This window comes from Mustela lutreola, chromosome 5 (genome assembly GCF_030435805.1).
Source record: "Mustela lutreola isolate mMusLut2 chromosome 5, mMusLut2.pri, whole genome shotgun sequence".
Lineage (NCBI taxonomy): Eukaryota > Metazoa > Chordata > Mammalia > Carnivora > Mustelidae > Mustela > Mustela lutreola.
Window position 1 is genome coordinate 103,394,034 of NC_081294.1, and position 18,593 is coordinate 103,412,626.

The 18,593-nt window shown below is 46.2% G+C and overlaps 1 protein-coding gene across 2 annotated transcripts in view; it reads left to right on the forward strand.

Annotated features, from left to right (window-relative positions):
* Positions 1 to 393: 393 nt before the first annotated feature.
* The window catches only part of IQGAP2 (IQ motif containing GTPase activating protein 2), a 299,955-nt gene continuing 281,755 nt past the window's right edge, over positions 394 to 18,593 (forward strand). For both annotated transcript variants that reach the window (XM_059175277.1, XM_059175278.1), the window contains exon 1: positions 394 to 797. In XM_059175277.1, the coding sequence (XP_059031260.1) occupies positions 752 to 797 (46 nt within the window). In that variant the 5' untranslated portion in view covers positions 394 to 751. The remainder of the gene's footprint in view (positions 798 to 18,593) is intronic.

Genomic DNA, 18,593 nt, shown 5'->3' on the forward strand with positions numbered 1-18,593 from the left:
CGAAAGGCGAACCCTGCATTGTGTAGACAAAGAGTCGCAGAAGCAACTTTCGAAAGAAAGAAAAGAAAAAAAGAAAAAAGAGAGAGAGGGGAAAAAAAAAAAAAAAAAAGCACCGCGCAATCTCCCCAGAGGGCAAAGAACCGCGCTGTTTGTTCTTCTGTAACTGAGCAACACCCCGGGCGACCGGCGCAGCCTGTATCTTCTGCGGTTTTGCTTGCTCTTCCCCGCGTGGGTTCACTTCCACCCTCAGAACCCTCTAGAAGTGAAAATTCAGGCGGGGCGGCCGCAGCCCCCAGGCAGCCAGCGGCGCGCGGGCCCCAGCTGCAGGGGATCCCGGACCCGGCGCCCCGTTCAGCCCCTTCCTCCGCCCGGGCGGGTAAAGGGGCGGGCTCAGGCGGCCCGGGCGCTGCGCCCCGCTCGCGGTAGGGGTCGCTGCGACGCGGCGCGCGCTCCCACCGCGGAGAATAACGGGGCCGGGCTGCAGGAGAAAGGAAACCTGCCCGGGACGCGGCGGCGGCCGGGACGGAGCGAGGGACGAGAGTTCACTTTTGCTGGGGTGTGAGCGCGCGGCGGCCGCAACGAGCGGCGACCGGGGAGCAGCGAGCGAGCGGGCCGCCCATCGCGGGGCGACCGAGGGAGGGCAGCGAGAGGCCGGACACGAGCGCCCCGGAGGGGCGCGGAGCCGGCGAGCCTGGCCAGCGAGCGGAGCCGCGGGGGGCGCGCCTCGGGCGGGCCCCCAGAGCCGCGCAGGATGCCCCACGAGGAGTTGCCGTCCCTGCAGAGACCCCGTTATGGCTGTAAGTACGCCGGGTGCGCGCGGCTTCCGCCGGCCTTGGGGAGCCCCCTCCCCGGGGACTACGTTGGAGAAGCCGAGGGAGCCGGGTGCGCGGCGCGGAGGGAGCGGGAGGGCAGCGGCTGTGTCGTTGGCAAAGTTGAGAGCTGAAGTTGCAGAAGGGAGTAAGTAAGCAGCCTTCTGCCGTTCTCCCCACAGATTCCTGTTCCTCAGCTGGTAACCCCAGTCCTTCTCCCGGAAAACCCGCCTGGGGAGCGCGGGCGGCGCTGGGTTGCGCTCTGGACCAGGCCAGGTTGGGGGTTTAGGGGGATCAGGTGAGGAGCCCTCGGAGCTCCGGGACGCTGCCGCCTGGGGCCGGGGGGTGGCGTAAGGGACCGGATCGTGCCGACTCCGAAGGAAAGTTTGTTTGCTGTGGCTACAGGTGGGCGCCGCAAGTGCTGTGCCCACGCACTCCACCAGTGGCAAAGGCGGCTCTCTTGGACGGGCAGGCGTCTCCCTGCCTGCTCCCTCGAAATGCCCCCGAGCAGCAAGAGCCAGTTTGCACCCCCACTGACGTGAATCCCATACTGGTGCTGCTGCACCGGGCAGCGCCGGACCCAACGCCTGTCTTCCCTCCTGTTCCCTACGACCCTGTCAGGACTGCTACCGGGAGAGGACGCAGAGCTGGACTCCCCAGGATCCGGCCCGAGCCCGCGTGACTTGACCGAGATGGTGTAGATTACCCCGCCAGGGACTGCCGTTCGGAAAGAGGTTGCTCTGGCGGATCGTGAGTGGATGGAGCTAGATTAGCACCAACCACGTGGCTTCATGGACAGAGTTCAGAGTCTTCGCTAAATGTGTGCCAGGAAGTATTTCCTTTAAAACAAACAAAAAATTGGCGCTCCGTCTCCACGGTTGGCCCTGTCCGTGAACCCGAAGACCACTGGTTAATCTTTCGCCCTGGCTTGGCCTTGTGACAGAGGAATCAGGTTGGGGTTAAGGTGGTGATACCTGCCGCAGGGTTGTTCCATGCGTTTGGGAAGGTGGGGCGGCCGGTCGGGAGGGCCGGACACTTGCCCAGTTAAACGGAGGGAGTAACTTGTGGAAGTTCTTTCTCTGCGCTGGGCTGCGAATGGATTGTCAGAGATAGGAAGTTCGTTTTGCCATGTGACCCTTTTGGTGTCAGGCAATGAGGAAGAAGCCCCGGGGAGCCAGGCGCAGCCTCTGTACAGTAGTGAAATGCACAGAACAGTTGGTCAGGACCCAGTTCTTTGCAGCCTGGATGACCCTTGAGTAAACCACAGAGCCAGCAGAGCTCTTTGCATTCAAGGAGGCATGCTGTGGTCATTCAGTGTGTGTGGTGTCAACCACAGGTGGGTTAAACGCTTTTGTTGATGTGACAAGCTCCCAGCACAAATGGTAGCTTCTCTGTGTCAAATTAGAAGATGACCACGAAGTCTGGAAATGAGGCACAGACACACCAAGAAAGGGCTTTCCATACCACATTTTCATGCATAGTGTAGTTGGTGGGTCATCTCTTACTAGTTCAATATGCTCATGCAAAGTGGCTGTGAACAAAGGGCGTGAGTCACCTGTGGAGACGGAGAGATCTGTGATGTTTGCTTGATTTTTATTTTTTCCATCGAATGTACCTGTGGACCTAGCATACTCCAGGAGCAACAACCAAAGGGGTTTTGATCTTACAACCACAACACTCTCCATGGCCACTTTCTCTGGAAAGTGTTGTCCAGGTTTTCTCATGAGTCTGGTGTTACGGGGTGTTGTTCAGCCTTATTGGAATCACTCTCACCTGCTTTCCCCCAGCTCACGACCTGCTTTGGACATGGAGTAAAAGAAACCTATTGGACAGTTTCCAAACTTTATGGTCACCCTAAAATATTAAGGCATTCATAAAGTAGCCTTCTAAGTCCTTAAAATGAACATTTCTGAAATTTGCAACTGGACTCATAATTAATTTTAAAAGAACGTAGTTGAACACACTTGAGTGTTAGCCAGTGTTAGGTAACACATACTATTCGTGCTAAAGGAGACTGTGGTGTATCAGAATACATAATTTCTGGTAGTGGGTTGATGGGGGGGTAGGCCTCTGTCAACACTATGTCCTCACTGCAGACAGTGCTGTGAGCTTTTCTCAGGAAGTCTGGGGAAGGAAAAGGCGCTGTCCTTGCGATGTTGATTAAAGATTTGTGCTTCTCTTGTCTGTAGGTTTGGTAAGTACAGGTTCCATGAGACCTTGGACTATAGCAAACAGGCTTTATTCTTGACACTTAACAATAAGTCAAGCCCCAATACATGTCCCATCCATGGTCGTTATTTCAGTTCTAGGACCATGTATTCTGAATGAAAGGTATTTGAAACTGGGCTTTGAAAACAACTTTTTAGGAATTGGTATTAACTGTGAAACTGGTTTTAGTTCTGGTCTTCTGTTCTGCCACCGCTCCTCCCCTTGAAATATCACTTAATTCAGTAATTGTTGGACAGAGTAAACTCACTGAGCTCAGGGCTGTCACGGTATCTCTCTTCTCTATCAGGCTGAGTGTCTGTCAAATACCCTATAGTAAGTTGTACTTGAGGTTTTGCTTGGTGAGTTCTCTGTGAAGGCACCTTTCTCAGATTTCTGACAGGAGAGATTGCTTAAGTCTTCCTGATTGGCGCACTGGAGCACTGAATTAAAACTAAATAGATCACTTTCTATTTAATTCCTGCCTTTTCCATTTTGGCCACATTCTCCTGCAACCTTTGAAATTACTTTGAGTCCCATTACTACAGAACAAAGCTAAGTAACTGCTCATTCATGCCATGATGCAGGGAAGAAGTGGCAAAAGGCAAAGGTGGAAATGGCTTTACGAATTTAGACCTAACCAGAATATTGTATGATATATTATCATAACCAGAGCATCCTTCTACACTCAAAACCAAATTTATTTATTTTTAGCTATTTTGTTTATTAACTTGAGAGAGGGAGAGAGGGCATGAGCAGGGGATGGGCAGAGGGAGGGAGAGAAGAAGACTCCCCAGTGAGTGCAGAGCCAGATGCCAGGCTCTAACCCAGGATCCCGAGATCATGACCTGAGCCAAAGTCAGACGCTTAACCCACTGAGCCACCCAGGTACCCCCCAAACCAAACTGAAATGACACTTAAGCTTAGGCATGATTTGCAGATAATTTTCATGCTGTTGTAATGAATTATGATGAATTAGCCAAAGTAATGCTCAAACCACGTTTGCCACCTGTCAAAAGTTTTCTTCCAGTTACTTGAGAGTTAAGAATACAACTGATAGCAAAAGAGGGGCTTTGTGATTAGACGTAGATGATCTCACTCGGAATTGATAATTCAGTCAATATTCAAGTGCCTACTGTGGGTAGGTAGTCAGTGTGCTTTTGGCAAGAACTGTGGTTATTTGTCCTCAGCAAAACTTCTCTCTTGAGAAACATTGTAAAGTTGGTAGTGAACAGTGTTTCACTGTTTGTTTTAAAAAGTGTAACCTGGGCCTAATGGAAGGTGTGTGTGTGTGTGTGTGTGTTGGGCAGCAGTGGAGGGGGTGGGTGGGGGGGAGGTTGGGGGAGGGCTATTCTGCCTGATGCTTTGAGCTTTTCTTTCCTTTCTCCTCCTCCTCTCATCAGTGCATCTGACTTCCCCATTACATCTTACATCGCTGGTGTTGTGTGAATGCAGAAGGTTTAAGGTGCCTGCTGTGTTGCCATGTGATGCTATCATTGGAGAGTCAAGTCACTCCTTTGTGTGCTATTGTTTGGATTGAGTTTTTCAAAAGGATCTTCAAGGTCAACAGCTAAAGTGTTATTTTAATATGCTTTTAACTTTAATTACCCATGTTAGCCAAAATGACTTGTTTGGCAGAGTTTAAGCTTGGTAATACCAAGTGTGTTTTAGAATTTAGTGTTTAGGGTGTTAGCTGATCCCCTTTTTCTCTAGGGAACCATTGGTTTGATGTTGCCCCTTACCGTTCCCACTATGCAAGTTTTTTTTTTTTTTAAGATTTTATTTATTTATTTGACAGACAGAGATCACAAGTAGGCAGAGAGGCAGGCAGAGAGTGGGGGAAGCAGACTCCCTGCCAAGCAGAGAGCCCGATGTGGGACTCAATCCCAGGATCCTGAGATCATGACCTCAGTCGAAGGCAGAGGCTTAACCCACTGAGCCACCCAGGTGTCCCCCCACTATGCACGTGTTTTAACAGCTCATTTTACTCAAAAGTCTAGTATACACACTGATCTAACGCTCCAAGTCTTCGTGGTAACCGAAGGAGAAACAAAGGCTACTCACTCACCTTCTGATTTGATAGTCAGGTGTGGTCCTGCAGGGTGGGCAGTTGAGCCCTGGGGTATTAAGGTTAGGGAACTTGGCAAGAGTCAGTGCTTTTCATGTACAGCTGTTACCTTCTGCTCATTATTACCTTAGAGAGGGCCCGTGTTTCCCCATGTCGCAAAGGAGCTGAAATCCATGATAATATCTCAAGGTCACACAGCTGGCTGGTGACAGTGGGAACTTGAAAGCTGGAACCTTCAGAAACTGAAGGCTCCTTTCGCCGGCTGTTGTCAGTTTGTCTCCCTGAAATACTCAGAAGGGCTCCACCTCTTTTTTGTTTCCGGTGTTGGCCACGATTTTCTCAACCTCCAGAAACCTGTAGCTATTTGGATAGTGTGGTCTTTTAAACAGTGAATGCACCGCATGGTCTAAACGGGATTTTGCTTCCTCCCTGCCCCCAAGGAAAGCCTGGAAGAATACATGAGCCTTTTATACAGTACATCAAGGCTTCATCAAAGGGTTTTCTGTGTGTGTGGAGACATCCCATGTCACTCTGAGGCACCGAAATGAAAGAAAGTTTTTGCCATAATACAGTGGTATGCTCCAGCGATTCCAAATGGGATAATTTGTAAAACACACTTGATTACGTATACTGGCCATGCCTTAAAATCGGGGGTTGATGAGAAATCAGGCAGAAGCTTGCAGTGAGGGGACCAACAAGCAAGCCAAGACTTTTTTTCACTTAACTGTTCTCTTTGTTTTTCTTCCTCGAAGGGCAGCATGGTGTCAGTGAAATGGCAAAAGCTTTGTAGTTAAGTAGATGTAGGTTTGAACCCTTACTGCCACCACTGATGGACTGTGTGGCCTTAGAGTTTTTCTCTGGACCTCGAAGGGAGTGTTTTATACTCCTGTAATGGTGGTTGCTGTGGGTCCTGGCATACATTGCTGAACTGTGGAGATTTCAATTAATTGAGCACTTAATCTGTACAACAGTTGATGGGTGAAAGAAAAAGGACCACGGGGGACACAACTGTAAGAGAACCTGGGAGATACAGAATAATAGTTACGCCTCGGAGTGCACTTCCTAGTTCTGTGGAAGAGAAGACACGAGAGTGATGGGTTTGGATGGGACAATAGGAAGGCTTCATGGACTGTGAACTTGAACAAGAACTTGAGGAAGGTGGGAGGAAACAGTTCAAGGTATTTGTGTGTATTCATGGTATAGATAGCGTGTGCGGGTTGGAAGCTTTGGTAGTTGGGGACAGTTGCCGGGGCACACTGGTGCAGCTGGCAGGGGATTTCCTAGATATCCCAGAATCATTTCTCTGTAGACGACAAAGGGTCCTCAGAGCTGTCTTGAGGAAAGTAGCTCGGCTCAGTCTCTTACTGAAGTATCATTTTCTTTGAAACGCTCCCCACCTTTTTTGAACCTTTAACTAGATTTTGATGGGTGAGAGGCCCAGCCAAGTGGGGAGTGTGAGTGGAGTGCTTGGTGCTGGAAACTCCAGGTGGGCCGGTGAGGTGTGTGCGTGGGGGCGTTTGGGGTCCGCTCTCTCTGCTGCTCAGAGATCCCTACACTGTGCTTCTAGGGTTGGGGATTCCTGTGGATGGGCAGGTTGGTCAGAGTTTTGTCCAGGGTAGGAGAGCCATCACCAAATGATTCTGATGCTTATGGTACTGAAGGTGATCCACGAATACAGACGTGGGTAAACATGGCGCCTATTGGGTGCTCCTTGGCTCCAGCCAGGGAGACTGAAGACTGACTCTAAACCATCCCAGAAGGCGTGTTCTCTGAGAACAGGTGAGCAGGACAGGAATCTTGACAAGTAAACTACTGGGCAGTAGAGTTTCTGTTACCTCCTTTTTTCATCCTGTTACCTGGGGCAATTTTTGCTTCTAAAATTTGACTAGAGATTTAGTGCCCTCCAGTGACCTACATCTCTGTTTTGTGGGAAGATGGCTGATAGCACATTTCCCATTCAACATCTTGATGTAACGAGACTCTCAGTGGACTCCCCTTTAGTTTTGGAATCATGGGCTAGACCGAGTATGTCCGTGCACCTACACAGATCTGACAGCTGGTGCCCTAGCCAGAGCAGTGTTTTTCAGGGAGCACTTTCTGGAGGAGCAACAGCAGCAGAACATCACCTGAGAACTTGTTAAAAAGGTGAATTTCTGGGCACCCCCGACCCCTGCCTCCCTAGACCTTCTGAATCAGCACCTGGGGCTGGGCCCACTGCATGTCAGAAAGCCTTGTAGGGGATTCTGCCGCCCTGCAGAACGGCAGAAGTGAAAAGATGTTCCTCATGCACAGTCTCCCTCCTCACAGTGCTTGCAGGTTTTTGTCTGAAAAGTGAACACATGCCTACAATACCGAAGGCTTTACTTAACTTCTTGTGTGTTTGATTTGAGCACACACCTGGCACCTCATACGAGCCTGGGCACTGATGTCTATACAAATTTGTGTTTATTTTATGGGATTTATTTTTGTCTGTCTTTAAGGTCGCTTTTCTCTGTTCTGGGAAACAAATGGGATGCAGAAGATAAAGTCCAAAATCCCTATGGAGGAGGGATGGAGGCCCACTTCCCAAGGATTTCTAGGTGGAGGAAGTACTCTTAGGAGCTATTGGGAAAACTTTCCGTGTAAAAGGGAAGTGCCAGGTTGGCAAATCTGAACTCTGGTATGGGGGCCTGGACAGGAAGGGCTAAAGGATGTCCTTGTCCTCCATCTTCATCTTCAGAACAACTTGAAGTATTTTTAATTCACTCACTTATTCATGTCTAGTTCTACGTGCTGGGAGAAATACTGTTGGACTCAGGTCACACCCACACTGCTGGGAAGCTGCAAATCTGTTTGTTTTGCTACTGATTATGGAGGACATTCCTACGATTTGATTGAATTTTTTGCTTGGGGTTCCCAAAGATGACTTTTTTTTTTTTTTTTTTAAGATTTTATTTGGCGGGGGGAGGGACGGGGAGAGAGGGAGACAATCTCCAGCAGACTCCCCAGGGAATGCGGAGCCCCACGTGGGGGTCGATCTCAAAACCCTGAGATCAGGATTAGAGCGGAGATCAAGAGTTGGATGTTCAACTGACTGAGCCACCCAGGTGTCCTAAAAGATGGCTTTTAATTGTTCTCCTGTATCCATTACTATCAAATTTCTAAAGGAGGACCTTTTTATATAATTTTTAAAAATTAAGATCAATTAGCTCCTGGTAATTTCTTTCATTCTCGTGGTTTTTTTGTTGTTGTTTACAGATATTAATTTAATCTTAAGTAATGTTAATGCATTTCCTTAGTCCTCTCCATCTAAGACTTAATTTGCCAGTGATGGAAGCAACCTATATTTCAATCAAGTGATGTTTGTGTTCATTATCTAGCTGGTAGGTTGGTGTCCTGGCACTGAGAAAATGTTCGATAAATATTTGCTGTTATTACAAGTTTTGCTTAAAGTGTCTGTACTGTTTCTCTAAAGGAGGGACTTGTTTCTATTATCTGTTAAAGATAGAGCAGCTTTCGATTGCCAGGCAAACGTTTAATGTTTAGATTTGTTTTCCTACTGTATGAAACCTCAGCAAGTTGCTTGCATTTCTCTGGGTCTTAGTTTCCATACTTGGAAACTGCAAGTGGAAGGTTCATGCTCAGAGGGTTAAGTGATGTAATACGTGGAAATGTACATGTTCAAAGGTGCCTCTGGAGAGTCCATGCTTGAAAGTTGGAGGGGCAAAGGCGATGGCGGTTCCCCCTCATCGTTCCTGCCCCATGCCTCTCTCCCCTGCTTTTTGCCCTTTTCTCTCCTGAACAGAAAGTGGACTTAAAATCCTGGGCCCAGGTGAGCCTGGCTGGCTCCATCAACAGAGCATGCAAGTCTTTCATCTTGGGGTCGTGAGTTTGAGCCCCACATTGAGGGTGGAGTTTACTTAAAAATTTTTTTTTTTTTTTTTTTAAATCCTGGGCCCATACTATGTTGAAAGGATATACTCATAGGGAAATTTTTTTAGTTATCCAGTTTGGAAATTGACTGAACCTTACTTCGGGTGGAGATCAAATTATCCTTTCTAATATATATGTAAACAAAAACAAAAACAACCCAATGTGTTTCCTTGCTGTTTCCAAATGAAGTTTGATTGGGATTGGATTCTTGTACGGCATTTTTCTGTCATCCTAAAATGATAGTGGAGTTGTTAGTCACACATCTGAGTGAGGAACTGTCACTGTGCATTCCTAAGCATCCTCTTGTCTCTGACAGGGCTGTCGATTGCTATTGGGGGCTGCTGCTCCTTTGAAAGCCCACAGGGTTCGTGATGATCTCAAGATGGGCAGGAACCACTTGAAATAAGTGTTAGTCTTTATGCTTGGTTCCCGTTATAGAGTTGGGTATGGCGAGCAGGGTCCAGCTTGTGCTGTAGCTGTCTGGAAGGGAGGCGAGGAAGTGCACTGGGTTTGTCGGACCTCCCCCAGGCCTTACTGCTTCTAGAAAGTTAGTGAAGCTTAAATTCATGGGTCCAGTGAAGCTCAACGGATAAGAATAACTGGCTGTGTTCATTGGAGCCAGGAGAAATGGAGAATCTCGGCTGCATTTCACCTTGGCACTTGGAAATGATGCATTTGTTCAGTTCTCCTTCTTGAGCGGGCATTTTATTCTAGCACGTTTCCTATAAAAGTTTTCTGTCCACCCCCCCCCCCCCCCCCCCAGTACTTACTGCCTCAGCAAGGGAGAATTTAAATTGGCCAGGCTTCAGTGATGGCTACACGGCATTTGGCTACATCTGCCACTTTCTTGTCCTTGGCCTGAGCCCTGGGATGACCAAGCAGGCTTCACAGGCGTGGGGTGAGGGGGCTGGGAAATGTTTGTCATGTAGTCAGCCTCACGGGTTAGGAGTTCTCCTTTCAGCCACCCCCGAAACTGTACTGCCCCCATATGAGATCCAGGAAGGCAGCTTCCCAGAGCTTTGCTCATATTGAACCCTTATAAGTTGTCTGAGACAGAGTCATTACAGAGCTGAAACACAAATGCTTTAGCTTTCATTCCGTAGCGGAGATTTTCTGAAGGAAAAAAAATTATTTAAAAACCATATATAAAGATAGTTACCTGTCAATGGGAAGTGGGGTGACACCAGTCCTTTCCTTTCCTTTGGCACTAATTCTGGATACAGTCTAATTTCTTCCTTGGTTCTTTAATAAAATGTTTGCTGTCGTCTGTTTGAATTCGCCGGTAGTTGGGAGGATTGTGCTTATATATTCGTCTTCAGTGTAGGCTCTGGCAAGGGTGGGAATACTATTTTGAATTGATTAACCATGAATTACCTTTTGAAACAAATGAGTTTGGAAAAACATTGTGCTACATGGAGTCCTCTAAGGAGAAACATGGACAAAATTTTAAAAAACACCCTTGAGGGTCAGGACTGTGTTTTGGTTACTGCTGTATCCCCAGTATCTGGCGCATAGGTCAACTGTTATGTCAGCAGTGGGTCTATCTAGATAATGAGGTAATGGGTGAATTAAAAAAAAAAAAAGTTTTCCTCTTCAAATTTTTTATGAACATGTTTTTTATATTTAAGAAGGTTATAATAGTTATCCTTATCTGATGAGGCTAGAAAGTTCTTGTGGAGAAAATTGGAATCTGAAAGACAGGTCTGTTGTCATGGAGAGATTCAGTGGGGACCTGATTTTCAGGTGTGTGTGTGTGTGTGTGTGTGTGTGTGAGAGAGAGAGAGAGAGAGAGATGGAGAGACAGACTGTGGGGTGAAGTGTTTGAAGATCCAGGACTCATAGTTGTTAAGCTGTTGGAGTTGGGAGAGAGATGATGAGAAGCTGGATGAAAAATCTAAAGATCAGCAAGGTGAACTTAGCAATGGGGACAAGAAAACATCCTAGCTGGGCAGTAGCTACTTAAGGTTTTCTGTTTGTTTTAGTAACTTCCACACCCAAGGTGGGGCTCAAACTCGAGACCTTGAGATCAGGAGTCACAGGCTCTTCCCACTGAGCCAGCCAGGTGCCTTGGGTTTTTAAAACATGTGAAGGGAAAGTGTGAAGGACCCTGATCTGTCAAAAGCAATAATGACCCTCAATCTGGTGTCCACTGTGACAATCAAGATGGTCGACATAATAGTAGGGGATTAGTGTCTTGACTCACAAGAAGTCTCACCAGCCTTTAAAGAGGTGGACCACTATTTTTCTTTCATTCAACAAGAGGTTACTTACATTCAGCACGTACATACAATGGAATTTACATAGTCTGCAGTTGCCTTTAGAGGTCAGGTGTGATCTGAGTCTTAGAAAAGAATAAGAAGCCTTGGCATGTCCTTTAATTGGAGATTGCATTTGCTGCCTTAGTCACTCAAACTGGGAGGAAAATAATTGTGAACAGTACAGAGATCACCGTACGCAGGAGTCCAGCAGCTTCTTGGCCTCTTGGAAGCTGCCATTGTCCCCTGCAGCATCTTAGACAACCCAGGTAGCTGGTGTGGAAGGATTGTCACCCTGGAACCATGTGAAATACAAGGAACCGTGAGGTCAAGAGCTTAGGGTAAGGTGTCAATTGCTTTGTGACATTGCATATGACTTTCTTGAGCTCCTGTCTGTATTTGAAAAATGAGTTTCACCTTTACCTCAAAAGAGATACAAGGTATGGGAAATTGCACTGAAAATGATTCAAGTGTGTGTATGTGGGATCGTGTCTGAGAGTAATTTTGCCACGTACTTGAGTAACTTATTGGAGTAGTCTTACTCAAGTTAGTGTTGATCACTGACTCACCGATCTGCCTCAAAGGCAGTGCCACTTGAGTTTTGTAACATATGCTGTCTTTGGAGCCATATTTGAAATGAGATTTGCTTCTTCCTCTAGTTTAAAAGGCAAAGTTATGACATGTGGTAATGTTATCTGTGAGATGTAAACTTTCTAAATCCTAAGACAAGATCTTTGGCCAGATCCTTCCTTGTCCAGCTGAACATTTCTTTTAACAGGAAGTATAAATAATGCATATACAAATGAATAGTAGGATCTTTAAACTTGAAAAAACTTGTCAAGAGTAATGTCTTTGAGACCTGTGCTGTAAGCAAGTGTTTCATAAAGGGAATGTGGGACAGGGGAAACCTGTATGTTGAGCAATGGGGGATGAAACTAGGGAAGGCAACTCTGTCTCTCAATCTGGTGATAGAACTCCTTTCTTCCTAGGGTGCCCAGGTGGCTCAAACAGGTAAGCATCTGACTCTTGGTCTCAGCTCAGGTCTCCGTTACATGGTCGTGAGTTCAGGCCCTATGTTGGGCTCCATGCTGGGTGTGGGGCTTACATAAAAACAAAACAAACAACCCTCTTACACTGTTAGTGGGAATGCAAGTTGGTGCAGTCACTTTGGAAAACAGTGTGGAGGTTCCTCAAAAAATAAAAATAGAGCTACCCTATGACCTGGCAATTGCACAACTGGTTATTTACCCCAAAGATACAGAGGCAGTGAAAAGAAGGGCTGTATGCACCCCAATGTTCATAGCAGCAATGACCACAATCACAAAACTGGAAAGAGCCAAGATGCCCTTCAATAGACGAGTGGATAAAGAAGATGTGGTCCATATATGTAATGGAATACTACTCAGCCATCAGAAAGGATGAATACCCAGCTTTTGCATCAACATGGATGGAACTGGAGGAGATTATGCTGAGTGAAGTAAGTCAAGCAGAGAGAGTCAATTATCTTATGGTTTCACTTGTGGAACATAAGGAATAGCATGGAGGACATTAGGAGAAGGAAAGGAAAAATGAAAGAGGGGGGGAATCGGAGGATCAGACGAATCATGAGAGACTATGGACTCCAAGAAACAAACCAAGAGTTTTCAAGGGGATGGGGATGGGGGGTGTGGGGGACAGGTTTACCTAGTGATAGGTATTAAGAGGACACGGATTACATGGAGCACTGAGTGTTACTTGTAAACAATGAATCATGGAACACTACATCAAAAACTAATGACATAGTGTATGGTGACTACAACAACATAATAAAAAGTAATAATTAAAAAAAATTCCTTTCTTTCCAAAGTTGAGATGTTGTGATTTATTTTTAAGTAAAGGAAGGGTAGAAGGCAGGGCAGCTGGGGTCATTTGGAGCTTGAGAAGAATTCTCAGGATTGCTGGGTGCCAGTAGTGGGCCAGCTTGCTAGGTTAATAGCACATCTTGGTTTAGGACTCATGTAAGTAATTCATGGTTGGCAACATGGCTGCCTAATATTACAATGAAAATGTTGAGCCTCTGGATCCCATCCTCCAGATACTCATTTATTTGTTTTGGTATAGAACTCTAACATAGGTATTTTTATTTTGTTGTTGTATTTTTCTGTTTTTAAAATAAAAAATTCGAGTCTTCAAAGCCTCAAAGCACAATACTGTGAACACCCATTCCTTTCGCTTAGCTTCTCCAACTGCTAACCTCCCCCCATACCACTCTATCTGCAGCCACTGGGCGCTCGCCACTAAACGCTCAGCCCCCATCTTACAGGCCAACAAGGACCTTCTCCTCCCCAGCAGCATCTGCAGGACTACCAGGACTATGGGTTCAAGTCCACTGTCTGGTCTGAAAGTCAACACTAGGATTTTCTTCAGGTGTACTTTATAACTGAATGTATGGATCCATGGTCCAGGCAAGTTTCTCATGTTGTTTCAGGTCCACCCCCCCTCATCCCCAAGCCCAGCCTGAATGGCTGCTGCCGCCTCCCTATCAGTTCAAGGACACTGAGTGCCGGAGGAGCCAGGCCCACTTCCTGGCCTGAATGCCTTATGAGCGATAGGGTTTCCTTCCAGCACACCACATCAGGAGGCCCCCCGGGTCTAACCTCCTGAGACATGTGATTTTATTTATTTTATTTTATTTTATTTATTTATTTATTTATTTATTTGATATTTTATTTATTTATTTGACAGAGAGAGATCACAAGTAGGCAGAGAGGCAGGCAGAGAGAGAGAGCGAGGAGGAAGCAGACTCCCTGCTGAGCAGAGAGCCCGATGCGGGACTCGATCCCAGGACCCTGAGGTCATGACCTGAGCCAAAGACAGAGGCTTAACCCACTGAGCCACCCAGGCGCCCGAGACATGTGATTTTAATAGATGGTTTTAAAACTCTGTAGGAGATTCCAACGGGCACCTAAGTCTTGAAATCCACAGAGTAAAAACCCCTCATTCTGTGTGTATGCATGTTTGTCATAAAATACACAATATGAAATTTATCATTTTAAGCATTTTTAAGGATACACTCCTCAGGCATTGAGTGCATTCATAGTGTTATGCTGTCATAACCACAGTTCATTTCCAGTGCTTTTTCTCTTGTCAGACAGCAACTTTGTACTCATGAAGCACTTATTGCCCATGTCCCTGCCTCCCAGCCTCTGGCACCCACCCTTCCTCTTTCTTCATCATTGTGATTACTCTAGATATCGCAGGGAGGTGGAATCTGATTTCTGCCCTTTTGTAATTGACTTAGGTCACCTACTGGAATGTCCTCAAGGTGCATCCCAATTGTAGCATGTATCAGAACTTCCTTTTTAAGGTTGAATAATGTTCCATGGTGTGTATATGTACATAATACATATGATATATATATAATACATATGATATTATATATATATAATACATATGACATATGTACATATATCATATGTATTATGTTCCATGGTGTGTATAATATATGTATTATGTACACACACACACACACACACACACAGGCACCATGTTTTGTGTATCCATTTGTCCATTGATGAACACTTAGTTTCTAACTTTGGCTATTATAAATAATGCTGCTGTGAAAATAGGGGTGTACGAGAATGTGTGGGAGTCTCTGCTTTTGCTTCTGTTGAGTGTATACCCAGGAAGGGGTTTACTGGATCATATAGTAATGCTCTGGTTAATTTTTAGAGGAACTACCATCCACCGCTCACTTTTCAATAAAGTTAATTGAGGAAGCCTTAGAAGGGTGAAGTAGCTTGGAGTTTAAGGAGGAAGTCAGCACGCAGGCCTCTAGGCTCTTGTTTGTATTACCTCCCCGAGGGTGTGTGTGGATTGACCTCCTCTTCACAAGGCATAAGGACCAAGGGTGTAAAATGTAACTGTGGCAAGATTTACTTCTTTACAAGCTCAGGTGGTTTGTGGAATAAGGGTTAGAATGTAGTCTTTCCTCAACAGTATGCGTAACTTCTTAAAGAGTTTAGTTTGGAACTGGTAGTTTAAATAAATAGTATTACTGCATAGAAAACAACTTGCCCTTGGTCTCCATAAGTAGTGCAAAGGGAGGTGGTAGGTTGCCTCTCGGAGACTGGTCACATTTTTAAAACAGAATATTATAGTTAGCTCCTCCAAATAGCAAATGTGTGACCTTGGGCAAAGCCTTAACTTCCTTGGGTCATGTTGTGGAAGTGTAAAAAGGGGATAATAACAGTGGAATGAATTAATCTGTGTAAAGTCCTTGGTTTCTGGTGCAGAGAAAGCGCTCATTCAGTGCAAGCTATGAATATAATTCCATCAATTTCAAAGATGTTATTTAGATCTGATTGTCTTTGGAAGTATTATTTGAAAGCGGGTATTTTTTAAAATGAGTTACCACTGGTTTACTGGACTTGGCATCTTTGTTTGGCAGTCTGTGACGGGCCCCTGAGGCCTCTGGCATGAGGATTCTTAATCTGAAAAGTAGCAGGAGCGTATGAGAGTAAGCATTGTGGAGGAACTGTGGACTGCAAGTCAGGGCGGACTCTTTTCCAGGGCTGAGAATGGGTCATCTTTACCGACAGCTACAGCTGTGGGGTCCAGAATAAGGAAGTGTATTTGGTGGGTATTGGCTTCGCTGTACCCTGCGTCAGGTGGATCCAGGACTGGGCAGCCCGCTTTTCTGGAATGCTCGTGATTCTTCTATTTCCTGGTTGAACATGAGCCAAGAATTTTCAGATCAGTCTACCTCCATCAAACCATGTTGCTGTGTGTTAATGGTAAGGTCAGGGCTTCTGCTAAATAGAATCTAGGAAGTCCCAGGGATTATTTAACAAGAGAAAATGTTGGATCTGCAGAGCCAGTAGCTTAGGAAGTATTGAAAATTGGGCAATTATACTTGACTGGGAAATCCTGATTTAACCCTGGTCTTGGGCTTGCCTCTGGTTGCCTTGAACAGCCTGGGGAGAGATGTCCCATAGTGCATCATGTCTTCTAGGAGGGGACAGGACCACGAGAAGTGGAGAATGTGCGCACGGTTCTAAACAGAGGAATTGGCTTCTGCCTCGTTCTGTCAGTTTAACTCCTGAAGATGCTGATGATAACATGGAGACATGGCCTTCCACACGCCAGGTGCTGTTCGAGGCACTTGATACGAATCACCAGATTTAACCCCTACCCTGACCCTCCGGGGATGGTAATGTTATCCCTATTTTCTAGGAGAGCTGAAGGAGGTACAGAGCGATTGAATGACAGAGTCAAGATTTGAATCCAGGCAGTGTGGCTCTAGATTTTGCACCCACCCTACCTGTTGGAGAGAAGTGGAAAAGTCAGTTTTTGGCACTGGATGCTTTGTCTTTTGGGTGTTCCATTTAGCCATTGTATTAATTTCCTGTTGAAACTGGGGGCTTACCTGCAGTTGGAGAGAAAACAGTCATGTATTTTTGTCACAGTTCTAGAGGCTAGAAGCCGAGTCACCACCTTGACTGGGCCCTGCTCCTCCAGAAGGCTCTGCAGGAGGATTCCTTCTTGCGTCTTGTCTTCCTTGCTAATAGGTGTGGCTGGCGGCACTTGCGGTTTCTTGGCTTTGGGCTGTATCACCCCAATCTCTTCCTCTCTGATTACCTAGAATTCTCCTAGGTGTCTGTTTGCTCTTCTTACAAAACAGCCGTCATTGGATTAAGGCCCATGCCAATCTGGTGTGACTTGATTTTAATTCATTGCCTCAGCAAAGACCCCGTTTCAAAATAACTTTACATTCCAAGATTCTGAGTACATGGGAAATTTGGTGGTGGTGATGGGAGAACTACTGAACCCAGTTTAGCCGTTAACTGGGGGAAAAGGAAGAATTGGAGGCATTGTACATTTTTAGCACAGGGACTTTGGCTGCTCGTAAACAGGTGGTAAGTATCGCCATGGGGAGGTGGTGAGTTAGGGGGTTGGCTGGTACTTGCTATTCAGTCAAGCATTTTGCTTATGGCCAAACAGATGAAAGAAGGGGGTGCAAGCAGCATGTGGGGGGGAGCAGATAACAAAGAAAGGGTTTGGCAGCCTCAGAAGGCTGGTGAGGCTATGGTGGGCGCCAGCCTAGTAGAAGACACTCTAACAGCCACACCGCTGAGCAGCAGGCACCTCATCCTCATAATTGGAAGCTTCTCTCAGTGACTTCAGGTCTTTGCAGTGCATTCTGATGAAGAGAGCCGGGTACTATGTGGTCCTTTTTTTTTTTTTTTTAAAGATTTTATATATTTACTTGACAGAGGCAGAGAGGCAGGCAGAGAGGCAGGGAAGCAGGCTCCCCGCTGAGCAGAGAACCTGATGTGGGGTTCAATCCCAGGACCCTGAGATCATGACCTGAGCCAAAGGCAGAGGCTTTAACCCACGGAGCACCCAGGTGCCCCTAGTATGTGGTCCTTTTTAGAGCAGTTTGTATCAAGTTGACTTTGCAGTGTCTGCAGGCTTCGCCGACAGTTAGGCAGAAAATAGCCTCGTTTAGAAGTATTTGATCAAGCTGGGTGGCTGAGATCTACATTGTTCCCAGCATCATTTCTATAGCAACAGGACTTTCTGACAAAAATCCGTAACTGAAGTTTATGAATATCCATTTTCCATGTTTTGCTTTGGCCTGATAAGCACAGAAACAAACTTGGGGCTCATGTCTAGGATTTATGAAGGCGTTTTGCATTGTTTTCAGTATATTTCTCTTCCTTCTCTCTTCATTGCTCTTGTATCTTACTGTTTGTTTGTTTTTAACCCCATTTCTTTATTTCTTTATACTGTTGGTTGTTTTTTGTTTTTATTTTTGTTTTTTTGTTTTGTTTTGTTTTGTTTTTACTGTCTTGGTTGACCCGTTCAAATATTCTTAGGAAGGAAGGAAGACATAGGTGTTCATGCAATGAAGGAGCACTTAGGGCCGATTTCTGCCCTTCGAGAGCTGATCTGTGCCCAAGAAGACATCATAGTGTCGCAGAGCCCTGGCTCTGTGGCTCATTGTCACTCAGCTGTGCTTTGCTCTCCTCTGAAATCAGAGCATACCTGCCGGATGGCATCACTAGGACAAAATGGGATAGCAAGGGTAAAGCACTTAGGGACTCAGAGGAGCATGGCGTGAGCTGAGACCAGAGCTGAGAATGTGTACATGCGTGTGGGATTCATGAGAGGAAAACAGAGCGGATGGGGGCTCTTGGTTGCCATAAGGCAAGGATTCTTAGGCACTGGAGGTGCAGCGACTGCGACATCGTTTCTGCTCCTTCCTCTTTCAGCATTCCTTTTCACTTGCAGCAACCCTAAGCCCATGTGCACCTTACTTTGCCCCTATATTTGCTCCATCTGGAACATGTGCTAGCTCAA